The following is a 15965-nucleotide window of genomic DNA, read 5'->3' on the forward strand; positions in this document are numbered from 1 at the left end:
GGTCGATTTCTCGGTTATTTTTGAGCTGTCGTTCAGAAAATAATTCGGGGCCCTCAAAGGGGGGTAACAAGAAGGCGTTACAAGTGTTACAAACCTTCTATAATACAAAAAATGTAACACCTCCTCAGCCTGCTGAACATGTGCTCGACCTAAAATGTAAACAAACAATTATCACCTTCCCGCCAGTATCCACATCTATTGATATCTGACCAATTCCAGTCCTGCTGCGGCCAAATCCCTAGACAGGTACTCGGTTCCTGAGTTCCTAGTCGTATGTGGTTATATCAAATGTGGTCAATATACAACTAAGCCGAAGCGTACGCTATAATATAAATCTATAAAAAGGAGTACGAGTTATACTGCCACTGGGGCACCATCAGTGGCTTAATAATATAACGTTGCCTGTTGGCGCCCCCCCCCCCCCCCCTTCCTGAAAAAGCACCCCTTGTCGGCGCCCCTCCACATTCAGCGCCCCTCCCTAAAATTGGACAAATTAGATGATTTTAGAGGATACGCCTGTAATATCTCTGAAAAAGCGTGCTTCTACTTCTAGAGCAAAACGCGCAGTTTTGCTAGTACCGCGAAGTTAAGTTTTTTCAAAATTTTCCATCATTCAAACGACGATTTAGCGCCCCCCTAAGAGTAAGATGGCGATGGCGCCCCCCCCCCCCACCCCCCGCACAGCGAGGTCGGTGGAGCCCTTCGTTACGCCAAGCTGAGCACCATGAAAGCCCCTCGTTTCTCCGCAAAGACTCTTTCATTGTGCTAACTTTAAAGTAACTTTACAACAATATATCCCACATCATTGTTCAGTCTACACCCTGTTACTCATGGAGTACGATAACAATAACATTTTAAAAAAACTTGACAAAGGCAAATTAAGCGAAAAATATTTGAGGGTATCAATTCCAAACAGGGGAACAGCATTACAACCGGGAGCAATTCCAAAACTAAAAGATCGTGGCATGGACATTAACAAATTAGGACGCAATGAAACTACCGGACCACGATGTATGGCCATGGGGACTTGCCACCCCATGGAAACATTAAAATATATCGCCTCTGTTACATCGTTTCCTGTTAATATAAAACTCCGTTACAAAATGAACTGGGATAAAACAGTAATCTCATCGTGCTAGATCTTTCTCATCGTGCTAGATCTTTCTATTCGGGTCATATATCGCTTTGCTGGGCGGCGCTCAGCCTGGCATTCCGCCGAATCTCTATTTGTGAACATTATAGTCTGGGGTCCCCAGGTAAATATCGCTGATCGCTTGGCTCCGTGGATGTGTACATATATATTTGTCACTTATTCAGAATTTAAAAAGGAGCATGCCTATTATAAACTTATAAAAGTATAAAGGAATTCCTGAACTTTAGTTGCTCTGTAAAAGTGTTGCTAATGTTTTACTGTAGTTGTAGAGTTGTAGCTAGTGTCAGAGGTTTTACATCGCCACAATATTTACTATAGACATACCAAAGGCCGTGTGGGCTTTGTAGTCGACCAATTTTCGAAACCCTTACTTAAACACTGCTAACAATATCACGCGACGTGCACTCAAACTCGGATCGCGTGCGACTTTAATCATTAATATTAAATTTATAGTCATAGACGAAAAAGGATTAAACGGATTAAAGGATTCAAAAGTTACAATGGTAATGTCTGACACAATTTAAAAAGTAATTCCACCCAAAAGTCAAAAAGTATACCATAAGGAACAATAATCCCCTCCCAAAAATCTTTTTGATTGAGACAAAAATATATTGATCTCTTCTAAATGTGTACCGAGTCTTACACTTGTGCTTTCACAGTTCACTTCCTGTATCATAGTTTTGATACACAATATCCTGTGTTAAGACTAATTAGTTTGGAACCATCCAGAGTTCTGCCCTATAATAATACCACCGCCGTGTTTTATATTTGAGAGTTATTGCTTTGCAGATGGAATACTGTAGGTACCTACTTGTTCGAGGATTCCGTCACCAAAATTTTAAAAATTCGATTTTTGGGGGCCACACGGACACCCAATCAACATTGAATTGCGTATACTCGTGTTTTTGAACATGTTAGAGTCTATAAGAGACTCCGTTGTAACTTGTAACATATTGCGATAGGTCATTCAACCCGGAATATAATCTGAAAAGATGTTGCGAAACAGATTTAAAATGACGAAGTTATCAAGCAATTTGTTTGGGTAATCAAACAAATTGATTGGGTAATCAATGATTACCCAATTACGACACCGTTTAATTGGGCTCTCTGCCTGCCTACCTGCCTAGGTCGATCCAGATGAAATCTGGAACGAGTTTCGTGTCAACGCTTCTCTCCATTTATCCCTATCACACATGAGTAAACGCAGCTGGTCAGGTTCCAGTCCAGTGTCTTCAAGAAGGACGTCCGAGCTCTCTGCACGATTCCCATAATGCGGATCTAGCAATAGCATCAACCCAATCACCTGATCACACGCAATGAACAAACTCGTTATGCTTAATATCTCGGTCGTCTGAGAAGCTAGAACTTTCATTGTTTCAGGACAAACGTAATTTAAGTGACCAAACACAATTCAATAAAATTTGGCTCGATCCGACTATCCAAACTATCAAATAAATGCGAAGATGAACCTCTATTCGAAAAAAATTGACACGAATATTTTTCGATTTGACAAATTCCTCGAACCAGTGGTGGTAGTAAATTATACCAGAACGAACTATTTCAATTGGACACTCAGTGACTGAGCTATTAAATTAAGGCCAACGTATGGGTATTGACTTGCCCCCCCCCCCCCCTGTATAGTGTATATTAATAGATGTGGATTCTCCGTCTCGTGGGAGGTGAGGTACATTTGTTTACTTTACCATGGCGGTTCTGCTCAGCAGGAGACAGAGGTGATGCACATTTTGTATTATGGAACACAATTGTAACATTTTAATTGTGGACTAAAACTTAGTAGTAAGTTCGACCTTATATCGATAAAATCACATAAATTACTGTTGTAATTAACCATGTTGAACGAATCATTCAACATGGTTAGCAAGCAGATCCCACCTTGTATTTCTTAAATATGAGGTTAGAACAAAAGGCCATAAACACAGAAAGAAGAAATAATAAACTAAAATGGCGTGTACACTCGTGAAAGGAGAGTACAAGTACAACAAATTGCTGTTATAAATGTTTCAGTCACCACGATATTTAAAAAAATAAAAGTATTAAGTCCTAAAAATAACTATAAACGTGTACCTACATAATTATTAATTATATTACATTATATAGTAACAGTATTATATTACATCACAATGCTGGCAAGCATGACCGTGCCTCTTATATTCACAATACTATTTACCCCCTTTACTATTTACCCCCTTTACTATTTACCCCCTTTACTTTTATAACCCTTTATTATTTTTCGGGCATTAAGACTCATCGAAAGTAGTTCAGCAGGTATATTTAAGTTCAAATCATTCTAATTCAATGTTAAAGATGACAGGAACAAGAAATAATTATGTGGAGGTTTTTAAGAAATTTGCGCAAAATACGCGCCAGCATGTTATACGAAATTCGGTAAAAAACCCAAAATTGCCATATTCAGGTGCCTTAAAAACCATGTTAAAATTGAGTTAGAGATCTGAAACTTTGCAGGGCGTCTAGACGTTGACCAAATCGACTGTAAAAAAAATTTCGTGTTTCAGGAGTATCGGGAAATGGGTTTTCTGGAACCCCTGTTTTACGATAGATTGTCGTGATACATATATTCAGGGATAGACGCTTTGCCAGTCAAATGTAGTCAATTGTAGCCTGAATTTAAGTGTCCGGAGATTCAAAAGTATAAAAGATACAGCAATTTCCGACCACAGGTCTTAAAGATAATTGTTTACACTTCAGTTTCAATTATATCAAAAAATAATTTAACGTCATCATCACCACTTGATGACGTCATCAAATTAAGTGTTTTTAAAACTTGATTTTTGACAAAATAACAACTTTTCAAACTGATTTTACACCATTAAGGAGTAATTTTATTCAAAATCTGAGGACATTTTCATATTAGATAATTGTTCAAGCATTCTGAAAATCTACCGGAAAGTTTCCCTACTTTGCTCCTTCATAAAGATATTTGCCATTGAAGTTAGTGCTTTTTTGAAGAATTATTTTATAAAAACGTCAATTTTGCGATTTAGTATTCTCTGATGTTGGGCTATCCCTTGGGTTGTGGAGCTCAGTTCTGCTTCCTATAGGTATAAATTGTGTATTAGGCTAGTTTTAAAGTTAAAAATTTAAAAGTTGCACACGTGGGGACACGCCCAAATTGATTAAAAATTGCTAAAATCACTGAAAATTGCTGTTTTTACCATTTTCTGTAAACGTTGGTGTGCCGTTGTGATTACAGTTCTTCTTGAAATACTTTGAAACTTTGCATGCTTATCAAACTATATATAAAACACCAACACGCAAAAATTTACGGCGATTCAATATTGGATGCGCACGCAACGTCCGCTCATAGTTTGCACGTGCGAAAGGTGATAATTTTGCTCATTCGTGATTTCGATTAAATTCTGCTTTACCACGACAGTTCAATGTCATTATATATAAATTTAATGCCAACTTGAATGAGTATAAAGTGGCAAATTCAGTCAGTGATCGACCAATATGCTTACCCAAACACAAGGAAATGTTTTCAAAGGAAAAATTTCGAAATCGTTGAAACTTCCTCCTTATTAATGAAGATATCAGTTTATATTTCGACTTTATAAAGTACCCTGACATTAATCAAAAAGCGATGATATTTGACCAAAACCCATAATCATGGGTAGAGTGGACCGCTGCCAGTGTCTCTTTTTCCCAAACAAAAGGAAATGATATTAATTTGATTGACCGTTCTCAAATGCAAAATGATACCGAGAATGAAATCGGTCGCTCGCTTTTCCCATTCATTCACGGCTTACGAATTGTAATAAGTTTCGATTGATTACATCAATCAGATGCTGTAAAAATCTCTTTGGGTTGCGTTCGGGTCGATACCTAGTATTTCGGGGTAAGGGTGGTAGTTATTACTTATTGAATTAGCTGAAGTTTATTGAATATTTTTTGCCGAGTACAGCTGCCTTTGGGTAGTTCTTCTTAATCTATTACAATTGTAAATGAATGGGAAAAGCGAGCGACCGATTTCATTCTCGGTATCATTTTGCATTTGAGAACGGTCAATCAAATTAATATCATTTCCTTTTGTTTGGGAAAAAGAGACACTGGCAGCGGTCCACTCTACCCATGATTATGGGTTTTGGTCAAATTATATAATATTAACTATATAATAGAAGTCACAATACGTGAAGCTTGTGATTCACCTTGTGAGAAAACTTTTTGGTGCCATACGTTTGGGCTCATATTATTTCGTTTGACAAAACCAAAAACGTGACCAAAACATTTTTGCTCATAACTCCTCAGGGAAGCATTTTTACCCTACATCATGGGGGTAATTTGAAATCAGCGTCCAGAAATGCGTCGATTGACGTTACCTTCATACCCTCAGGACTAATCATCACGATTTTTAAAAATTGGACGTGTGATTTAGCGGGAGTGATGCAGTTGCAGCGGTGCCAGTTTTAACTTACTCATCTAATCCGTAAATTAATTTGATGTTATGACGATCATTGCATATTTGTAACTTTAGCCTTCCTCTGCCTTTTCGTCATTCTGCTTATTTAGACTGGATACTGCAGTGGAGTGCAAATTGTTCTAATAAAACTTAAGTTATTGCGATAATTCTGAAATTCACTGACGTTGGAGGTTGGGCGAAAATTGACCCCCGACAATTGACCCCCCCCCCCCCCCCCCCCCCGACAATTGACCGCCCGAAAATTGACCCCCCCCCCCGATAATTGACCCCCCGACAATTGACCCCCCGACAATATAATTTAATACAATTAACCCTGTCAATTGTCGCGAAATCTAGGGCTTAGTACGACAATTGACCCCCCGATAATTGACCCCCTATGTAATTACACTGGGATCAATTGTCGCGAAATCTAGGGTTTAGTACGACAATTGACCCCCCTGCAACAATTGACCCCCGACAATTGACCCCCGACAATTGACCCCCGACAATTGACCCCCCGATAATTGACCCCCCGACAATTGACCGTCAATTTGCGGGGGGTCAATTGTCGTACTAAACCCTAGATTTCGCGACAATTGATCCCAGTGTAATTACATAGTGGGTCAATTGTCGGGGGGTCAATTTGCGGGGGGTCAATTGTCGGAGGTCAATTGTCGGGGGGGGGGGGGGGGGTCAATTGTCGCGGTACCCTACATAAATACCTGTATCAATTCAAACATCCTGTAACAGGAACCTGCACAGAGTCTGATAATACCTGCGGTTTTATCTTGAGAACCATTAACTTACTTCAGCTATATTGAGGTATGCTCAATTGAAGGATAAAACTGGATCTGGAGGATCTGCTGGTAACAAGGTAACAGTGGCAAGTTGGTCTTCGTGGTGGAATGAGTGGCTACCTGACATAACAGACTGGAAGAATGAGGCATATGTAGACTACAATATTGCTGATTACTTGGTTACTTAATTAACGAAATTAGTGCTACTGCTCTTCATACTTATTCTGCGAAATTTTATTCAATCACATAATATTTTCGTTTGTTAGTCTCTGAATCAGAGACACTTTGCTCGGTTACAAAAGCTGGGTCAGTAGACTGCAGTAATTCTTGTAAATACCTTATAATTATTTTATATTTTTGAAGAAGACAGATTTGATCAACAATCAATATTAATTATAGTTAGCTTACGATTCCGTTTGAAATTGATTAAAGTGTCTTTTTTGTAACTGATTATACTGGTATTATTAGATTTATGTCTTAGTGCAACATATAAGATTAACTGTTGATCTGTGTTTAATAATTAAAAGTTTTATTTCGTATACATCTTTTCTTGTGCTTGTTTTGACGTAAGATATGCGACAGACAAGAGGAGGAAAATAGAACCAGCAGGAGAGAGTGAACACCCTTCATTGATAATAATTACTGAAAATTAAATGAGAAACTTATTTCTGTTCGCACTGTTCAACAAAATTATCATCTTAGCTTCGGATATGATTATGATATCATATGCCAGCACAAAAATCATCTGTACAATATTCGATCTTCTTCCCCCCGAAAGGTGCTTAGTTTAGAGAAATAAATTGAATCAACAAAAAAGTCAAAGCAGCAAACGCACCCATTAAGCTAAGAATTTTCAAATAAAAATTAATAAAAACATTGAATAAGTCTCGACAAGGTATCAGTTTCGAATTTACCAAGTTGCTCTAAACATTTGATAAATGTTTGAAGAAGAGCACGGTCTGAATGCAAAAAGAAGTTAAAGTCAATTCAGCGAGTTATGAATTTCATGATAACTGGCACTATCTGATTTACAAAGTTTCAAGCAAGAAGTTGTTTTGGAAAAATAAACTTTAAACTTTTATCGCTTAAAATCTATTTTCACTGCCAGTTCAATTCCCCATTTTGAGAATTAACCCTGCTTCCACTTTACATCTGGTATCTTTGAGATTTTTCTGAGGAGTTCGTTTCTTTCTTTTTATCTGAGCCATGACTTCTCCTGGTCCAGGAGTCCTGGAATCCTCTCCTCTTGTAATTGTAGATAAGGTGGAACGTCACTAAACAGTACTGTAGCACACCGCGCTAAAGTGTACTAAAGTACTAACGGTGATTCAAATTATCTGTTATCACAGAACCTGATGAAGGTGTTAGGTGATTATTTCATAACATTTTTTGTTATTTTGTTCAATCTACAGTTCAAATTTGACATTAAAAAGAAAATTTGTTCAGACAAACAAACCTATTCAAAGTTACTGACTTAAGTTATTGTAAATGTAAAGTACTTACAGGCGCTAAATCTGCCCTGTCTACAGGTCACTGATATCCGGTCTGTGGGTCCTCGGTCTGTGCTGACTGTGTTGTACCTGGTGAACATGTTTTTAGGGGTATTTGTATAACGTCACTTGCATATTTTGTTCCTGTTTTCGTTTTATCTCAACTAAGAAACAAACTCTACGTCTATGTCGTTAATAAATGGGAATAAGTTAGAGTATAATATACCTACAATAACTACCAACCGCTGGTATCTCCATTTAGCATACTTAAAATGAAGACTGTAAGTTTCCCAGAGGCCGTGTTTTATATACGCTGATAAAAACAAGCTAATTGTAATCAAACCATCAATTAATTAATTACCCTGGAATAAACTGCTGGAGAGTGACCGTCAGTTGATCGATAGTGGCCTGTAAGTTACCGACAGCTTTATCATGTCGTTTCCGCATGGTAGCCACATTGGCCCCGTGCAGTCGTCTCGCTTGTTGGAGAGCCCTCTCTTTGTCTCTCACTATGTCTAGAAGCTGGTAGGGATAAAGGGTTATTTGGGATCGTTCACATATTTTAATTTAGTAACTCCAAATAGGGGAGGGGGTTGGAAAAGCTTAAGCTAGTGTAATTTCTACACGTAAAGCTTATGGAGAGGGAGCCGAAAGATGGTATAAATCCCTACATCCTCAGATTTAGACATAGAGCTACAACATAAGCTTATCAATAAAGTAAGGCCAGACGTTAATATCGGACGTTAATCAAGAAGGCAGATTTGTCAGTATATTTCTATATTTCAGAAAATCAAAAGTATGTTGTAATTAAACGACACTTATAACAACAGCTACCTTTTCATTGCTGAGATTTTCAGAGATGGTCTCATTCTTCGCATCGTTCTTAAATTCGTCAGTTTTCTTCTTAATATGGTTCATTTTTACCTCCAACTCTTTAAGCTTAACCCTTAGATCATAGATATCCTTCTTGTACTTGGCTTCCTTTTCTTTAAATCCCTTGCCATCACCGTCAGTGGAGAGGTTTGAGGTGGAGGTTTGAGCCTCTCTACAACAGGATAGATCTACAGGTTCAGCAGTTTCACTAGAACTGGACTCTCTACTGATAGGTTGGGGCAACACTCGACTTTTGGGGGACGGTTCAGTTTGTTGGGGTAACACTCGACTGATCTTGGGAGATGGTTCAGTTTGAGAAGCACAGTCCACGAGAGGCGCCGGCTCTACGGGGGCTTTAGTGCTTTCTAACTCTAGTGCACTGAATGCATCTTTGATTTCGGCAGAGAAATTTGCCAATTCACATTTCATCGAGTTGAGGTCGTTTTTGACGTCTCTATTGACCGTCCTCATATCTTTGATGGTACAGTCTGCATCTACGAATCCTTTTGAGGAGGTTGAGTAGTACTCTTTAAACTCTGACTTTACCTGAAATAATAGACAGATAAGATTAGCAAGCTTATTACTTATTAGTTAGATTGATAAAGAACTGGGTATGGAAGATTTGTTTTGTTTGCAAGATAATTTCCATTATACTTCTTAGGAACTCTTAGGAACTCAGAGTTCCTTAGGAACTCTTAGGAACTCAACCCAAGTAAAAATGGTGTGATTCATCTTCTGAAAAAAACATAGGGTAATTTAAGGAGCAGTTTTAATTTAACCGTCAGTATGTTTACCTTCTCTAAGTCTTCTGTTAATCTTTTAAGTTCTCCAGATTTATTACAGCACTCATCACATTGCACATCTCCTTCTGGGTCTTCTATTACTATTTGTGGGAGTGGCATCATCACTGAAATTCAATCTTGGTAAGAGAACATTTGGAACTTAAAGACTGGAATGTGTACAATCAGGATGTTGCTCATGTCCTCCGATTGTTAATAAGTTAATACGAAAGCTATATAATATCAAAGTCTGTTTACCTGATACTTTCTTATCTTTGAGTAACTTAATCTCCTCCATCAAACAGCTGATAGTATCTTGTTGTCTCTTAATCTCCTTTTCTTTGATTTGAAGGCTCTGAGTCAAATCCTCCACCTGTAGGTTTTGCAGATTAGATAATAGTTAACCGCACGATTCTAAAATAATGCAACTCCAATTACCATAATAATATAAAACTTGTAGCGTAAAAATGATCGTAGTAAGTCCTGAAATAAACAAATCTCAAGCAGCAATAAAACGCTCTCGAACATAAAGCTTGGGAACCAGTACTTGAGCAGCATGTAATGAACAAAGATCACGTGATGCCCATAAAAGGAGTGTAATATTGTACCTGAGCAGCAAGGTCCTCCAGCTCCTCATTCTCAATAATAGTGTTCCTCATCTCGTTCTCCTTTTCCTTAACAGCCAGCTCTAACAACACCTCGTAATCGTATCTCAATCTCTCCATCTCATCAGTGTGCCTGCAAGAACACGTGATACCCATTTTAGGATATATGATGCCCATATTAGAATATATGCCCATATTAGGAGTGTGTGCCAGGTGCCTGTTATTCATCAGCAATCAGCATCTAATCTCATGTTCAATCAATTTCACTAGCTGTACCCGAAGTTAATGGATACAATTGAGGTGATATTGTGGGATATAACTATATATATATTAAGCCTTTCACTTGTTATAACTCTAAAAACGTATCCCTCACTGACACCCGCGTATTTTTAACAGACCCTCATGAAACTGACCTTACACCGAGTTCCTCGATGAATTGATAGTTCTTCCTTTCAAGTTCTTGGAGTCGTTCCTCGTACAAATCACGACTATCTAGATCTGCTGGTGAATTGTAAGATTAGTTTCAGTAACCACAGGGAGAAAATAAGTGGTGTTAATACTTGCGAACAGTATGCTATAGAATTGGAACTTTTTGGAATCATTTCGTATTCGATCATTTAAAAATAAAAATCTCATAACTGATTTGAAACGAATTAAATAAAAGAATAAAGAATAGAAACCTGTAGGATCATTTGAGGGAGTATTTTTGCAAAGGATCAGCGCTTCGTTGTACTTCCGAGCCATTTCCGACACGTTTATATCTAGAGCCTGTTAATTTAGATAAAATTAAAATAATAAACTTTGATTTGACCTGAAATTATTGCAAATTCATTTAAATTTCAGAACAATATCGAAATAAAACGGGTTAAAACTATTGGTTTCAGTAGTTTAGAGTACGGGGTGTTGTAAAATGCTATACATTGTGAAATGTACACGGTATAATAGTTTATTATACCTAAGAATTGCAAAAGTGAAACCTAAAGCTAAAGAAAGTAACCGAGTAAGATATCTGACTATAGAAACTAAAGGGAGTCGGCTGACGTAGCATATCGGGTTTTTGACAACAATGATAATTTTATTTATCCATCACCAGACTATATATCTATGACAGGCTTTGACATTAAAACAAATATTTTTATGAAAAAATATACAGATATACTGAATTTAGTGCGGTTTATAGTACGCGAAAAAAAGATAAATTCCTATAAATGAAACTTATCAGAGCGAAAAGCTAAATTAATTGGTAATTAAATTGAAACAAATTCCAGATACGAAACCAAACAAAGAAACAAGAAGGGAATGCTGAAAAATTGCAAATAATTAAAAACGTGCAGAAACTAAAAATAAGAAACGAGACACAACCGTAAACATACTTCCTCGGAAATGATTTTTGAGATGCACTTCCTTGAAAATAAATCGGTTCGCTGGCAGACACAAGAAAATGTATTTAACGCCAGTTAGGCAATGAAAATAAATATTTGAGCATTTAAATATTTATTATCTTGCTCAAGACTATAATTAAGGTGGTTTAAAAGTTTTAATCGTGATAATACAACTTGGTTTGTAACACAATGAATAGAAATAAGGAAACGGCCTAAGTTAATGTCTTCCGGGGTGTGACCAAGGCAAATTCTTGCGCAGCAAATTGTGAGATTTACATAGCAGACAATCATTTACCCAAGCCATTACTGTTATAATATGTTCAAAGACTTGATGTTGACTACTTCCGCTGATTAAAGAAGAAGGGTAACCAGCATGTAGCAGTTTAAATTTCAGGTTAATATCAAATGTTCAAATAACAATAATATTATTATTCAAAAATTCGACATTTATCTGAATCACTGTAATTGTAAAAATATTAATGAAATATAATTTGAAACGCATTGAATAACAAATCATTTTCAAGAATCGTTACCGAATAATTTGATAACTCATCACAGAGACGGTATGTGCATATTATCCATTCCAAAAATGTGTCGTCACTCGTCACCATAATTACGGTTATTGGTTTCTATTTTTAGAAACTCCTTAACTACAATCTGATGAATAATTCGAATAGTCTACATAGTACATAATTGTACGTCATTCCGCATCCAGAAAGATTTTAATAACCTCGCAGATCAATAAACAGGCTGTTATAAATTTTAAGTTAAACAGGCTGATATCAATTTCAAGTTTTCAGTTAAACAGGTTGCTATAAATTTCAAGTTTTCAGTTAAACAGGTTACTATAAATTTCAAGTTAAACAGGCTGCTATCAATTTAAAGTTGAACAGGCTGATATCAATTTCAAGTTTTCAGTTAAACAGGTTGCTATAAATTTCAAGTTAAACAGGTTGCTACTAATTTCAAGTTAAACAGGCTGATATCAGTTTCAAGTTTTCAGTTAAACAGGTTGCTATCAATTTCAAGTTAAACAGGCTGATATCGATTTGAAGTTAAACAGACTGCTATAAATTTCAGGTTTAAGCTAAACAGGTTGCTGTAAATTTCAAGTTAAACAGGCTACTATAAATTTCAAGTTTAAAGTTAAACAGGTAGCTATCAATTTCAAGTTTTCAGTTAAACAGGTTACTATAAATTTCAAGTTAAACAGGCTGCTATCAATTTAAAGTTGAACAGGCTGATATCAATTTCAGGTTTAAGCTAAACAGGTTGCTGTAAATTTCAAGTTAAACAGGCTACTATAAATTTCAAGTTTAAAGTTAAACAGGTAGCTATCAATTTCAAGTTTCAAATTAAACAGGCTGCTATAAATTTCAAGTTTTAAGTTAAACAGGTTGCTATACATTTTATGTGAAACAGGTTGCTATAAATTTCAAGTCAAACAGGCTACTATCAATTTCAAGTTAAACAGGTTGCTATCAATTTCAAGTGAAACAGGCTGCTATAAATTTCAAGTTTTAAGCTAAACAGGTTGCTATAAATTTCAAGTTTTAAGCTAAACAGGTTGCTATAAATTTCAAGTTTTAAGTTAAAAATGCTGCTATAAATTTCAAGTTTCAAGTTAAACATGCTTAATTAAATATAAGATGAAGAAAGAGCAAAGGATAGTGAGGTGTTTTAGGGTCTGCCCACACTACGCCATGTGGTGACGGGCCACATGGCGTGGGTCAATTCTGGCACGGATTTTAAAAATCCGTGCCTCTATTCCCCGAGAGTTTCCACGCCAACTGGCGGGAACTCTGCCCACACTACGCGCCTCGTTGTGTGGGCAGACCCTTAGACTTAAGAGATTATGTTACGGAGAAATTGTGGAAAATCTAAAAGAAGTGAATGTAAAAGCTTGGATCAAATTAACGAAATAACAGAAAACACGGTGGGATTTTACAAGTATTATAGGTATACTCATATATATATATATTATATCAGAACATAATATGTGATTATGTGTAAGCACTTGCAAATCATGATATTTAATTCATTAGTTCCAGCCTCACACCCTGTATAATCTGATATATTAAAACACAATGAAAGTGTGAAACCTCCGTGGGTTGGTTTGTTCGTTCGTAATGTCCAGCTACCACTTAATCAAGAAAACGGTAAGAGTTATTGGATTGGTTTTTACGGTATGGTGCCGAAAAAGCTTTGAGGAAGCAAGTACACTTAGGTTTTCAAAAAGCTGCCATCAGGAAGTTGTTTAATCAATGGTTTTGTACCCCCAAGGTGATACTAACTGCAGTTTTCACTTTCTCTCTCTCACTCTCTTTCTCTCCCCTTTACAGCTTTGCTACATAGTTAGGTAATTTTACAAAGGCTGAGCTAAACTAGTTACCAATGATCTAATGATTCACTCAAGCTCAATATCAAACTTTTCCTCGATTCAATCTTGACTACTTCCGCTGATTATAGAAAGATAGAAGGAGCAGTGGATTCAAATATGGTGATTACAATTCTTAAAAGTAATCTTGAAAAATCATTTGCAATATGCTGAAAAAAAATATACTGAGAATTCAAAATAACTAGAAAAGCAGCGAAATTGAGTAAGAGTAAGAGTAAGAGTAAGAGTAAGAGTGAGAGTGAGAGTGAGAAGTAACGATATATAAATGATATATTTTAAGAATGAAGCCTGGTTGCATTCCACACCTAGATGTAATCTATATGAGAGCAGGTGCGGTGTAATATATGTGATTATATGTTTAAGGACCTGCAAATCTCGTCACCAGTCTCACAACATGTATACCTACTTTTTAAAAACATCTGAATTGCGGAATATCCTTTTTAGCGCCAGCTGGAGTCTAGATCAAAAGCTGAAGCAGATACTGGCAACAACAAGCCCTGAATCTCAATAACTTCCAAAAAAAATTCGTTTATCTACGTCTAAAAAATAATGAACAAAATTTCCCAGGAAAGAGAGATGTTATCTCGATATAAAGACAAAGTGCTAAGTCAGTTATAACATCACAAGTACATCACAATGAACTTAGTAGTATGTTATAATTCAAAGAGGCGTGTGAGCGATGGAAACATAGTGCGGTTTCTTTGTGGTATTCTTCACTGTGAGAGAGTTTAATGGCCATGCTTCTAATATGTTTAAAGTTGATAATAGGATAATAGGATAATAGGATAGTAGGTATCTTAGGAAAAAGAGGTCGCAAAATGAGGAACTTAGGACGATTAACTACATTTAACTTGTTAAATTTTTTGATATTTGGGGACGAAGTGATAGTCTCCACTCGCAGTGCTTAAAACAAATATTTGTCAACGTTTCGACACACGCTTTTGTCAATTGTCATGGACGAGACCTTACAATAACTTCTTTCATAGCTCAATAAATGTAAAAGATTTGTAGTGTTGTAATTAGTTATAAATTCAAATCACAATCTCTTAACGACAGCCTCATGACACCAACTAGCCAGCTAACGGTTATCGGTTTAAATAGTGTCATGTAACAAAGCTTCACATCGATCCCTTATAAAAAGTGAGGGGCTACTGCCTATAGTCCCAACGGGTTCCTTATCTCAACCTATAAACAGATGCGGTGCACGACAAATCTCAAACTTGTTACCTTAAGAAATTAGAATACAGGATTTGAGCCGGTGCCACGTACTGTATAATGTTATCCTGTAACTTTGCATTTATGAAATATGCAATCATACTTATTTTTCAGCTGAATATTCTCTAGACTCATGTGCGATTAAATTTATCCCATTTATGCAAATTGCAAAATATTTCAGTTCAAACCACTTGATACCACTTGCACTGAGACTGACAACCACTTCAAACCACTCACGCTGAGACTTCTAGCACTGTTACCGACGGGTGTGAACTGTGATACTATATAATTTATTTGGGTGATCCAGGATTATGACCCAACTATTAGGCTACAACATGTCAATTGTCAAATCTTGGTACTAATTAAAAAGAGCTGGGATCAGAGTTTTCTTTTACTATACAGTTTGGAATGTTCATGCAAAAGAAAAATAAGTGTCGTATCTTACTGATATTATTATTTTACTATGAAATGAAATTTCAAAGCAGTAAAATACAAAAACGTAAAGTACAAAAATGGTAACAGGAAATTATGATCACTACAAAAAAGAGTTCAACGATCATCGGGCGATTGTTTATTGGACAAATAATTGAACGTTTATTCGATCTTCTAGGAGCTTGCTAACGAGCAATTGACGTGATAATGAAGATTAGATTATTAGATTTCTCTGTAACGGAAGCCACATTCTTGTTAATTATCATGTTCCAGCGTTAAAGCTGAAGATGAAGCTGCCTTCACTATACGGAGAAGTGCACTAATTTACATTATCCATCTAAACGTCGTGACGTCGTGTCCGACTGTTAGTGCAGTGTTACGCTGCTTATAACAACACGTACTG

General features: G+C 36.6%; 1 protein-coding gene across 1 annotated transcript in view; it reads right to left on the reverse strand.

Moving 5' to 3' along the window:
• Positions 1 to 7006: 7006 nt before the first annotated feature.
• LOC134817584 (uncharacterized) overlaps positions 7007 to 15965 on the reverse strand; it is a 44399-nt gene continuing 35440 nt past the window's right edge. The window contains exons 14-22 of the mRNA XM_063826786.1: positions 10816 to 10903; positions 10549 to 10636; positions 10139 to 10268; positions 9789 to 9903; positions 9546 to 9658; positions 8713 to 9297; positions 8240 to 8400; positions 7892 to 7968; positions 7007 to 7740 (exon numbers count right to left, since the gene is read on the reverse strand). Of these exons, the coding sequence (XP_063682856.1) occupies positions 7706 to 7740; positions 7892 to 7968; positions 8240 to 8400; positions 8713 to 9297; positions 9546 to 9658; positions 9789 to 9903; positions 10139 to 10268; positions 10549 to 10636; positions 10816 to 10903 (1392 nt within the window). The 3' untranslated portion in view covers positions 7007 to 7705. The remainder of the gene's footprint in view (positions 7741 to 7891; positions 7969 to 8239; positions 8401 to 8712; positions 9298 to 9545; positions 9659 to 9788; positions 9904 to 10138; positions 10269 to 10548; positions 10637 to 10815; positions 10904 to 15965) is intronic.

This window comes from Bolinopsis microptera, chromosome 6 (assembly GCF_026151205.1).
Source record: "Bolinopsis microptera isolate Bmic1 chromosome 6, MBARI_Bmic_1.0, whole genome shotgun sequence".
Lineage (NCBI taxonomy): Eukaryota > Metazoa > Ctenophora > Tentaculata > Lobata > Bolinopsidae > Bolinopsis > Bolinopsis microptera.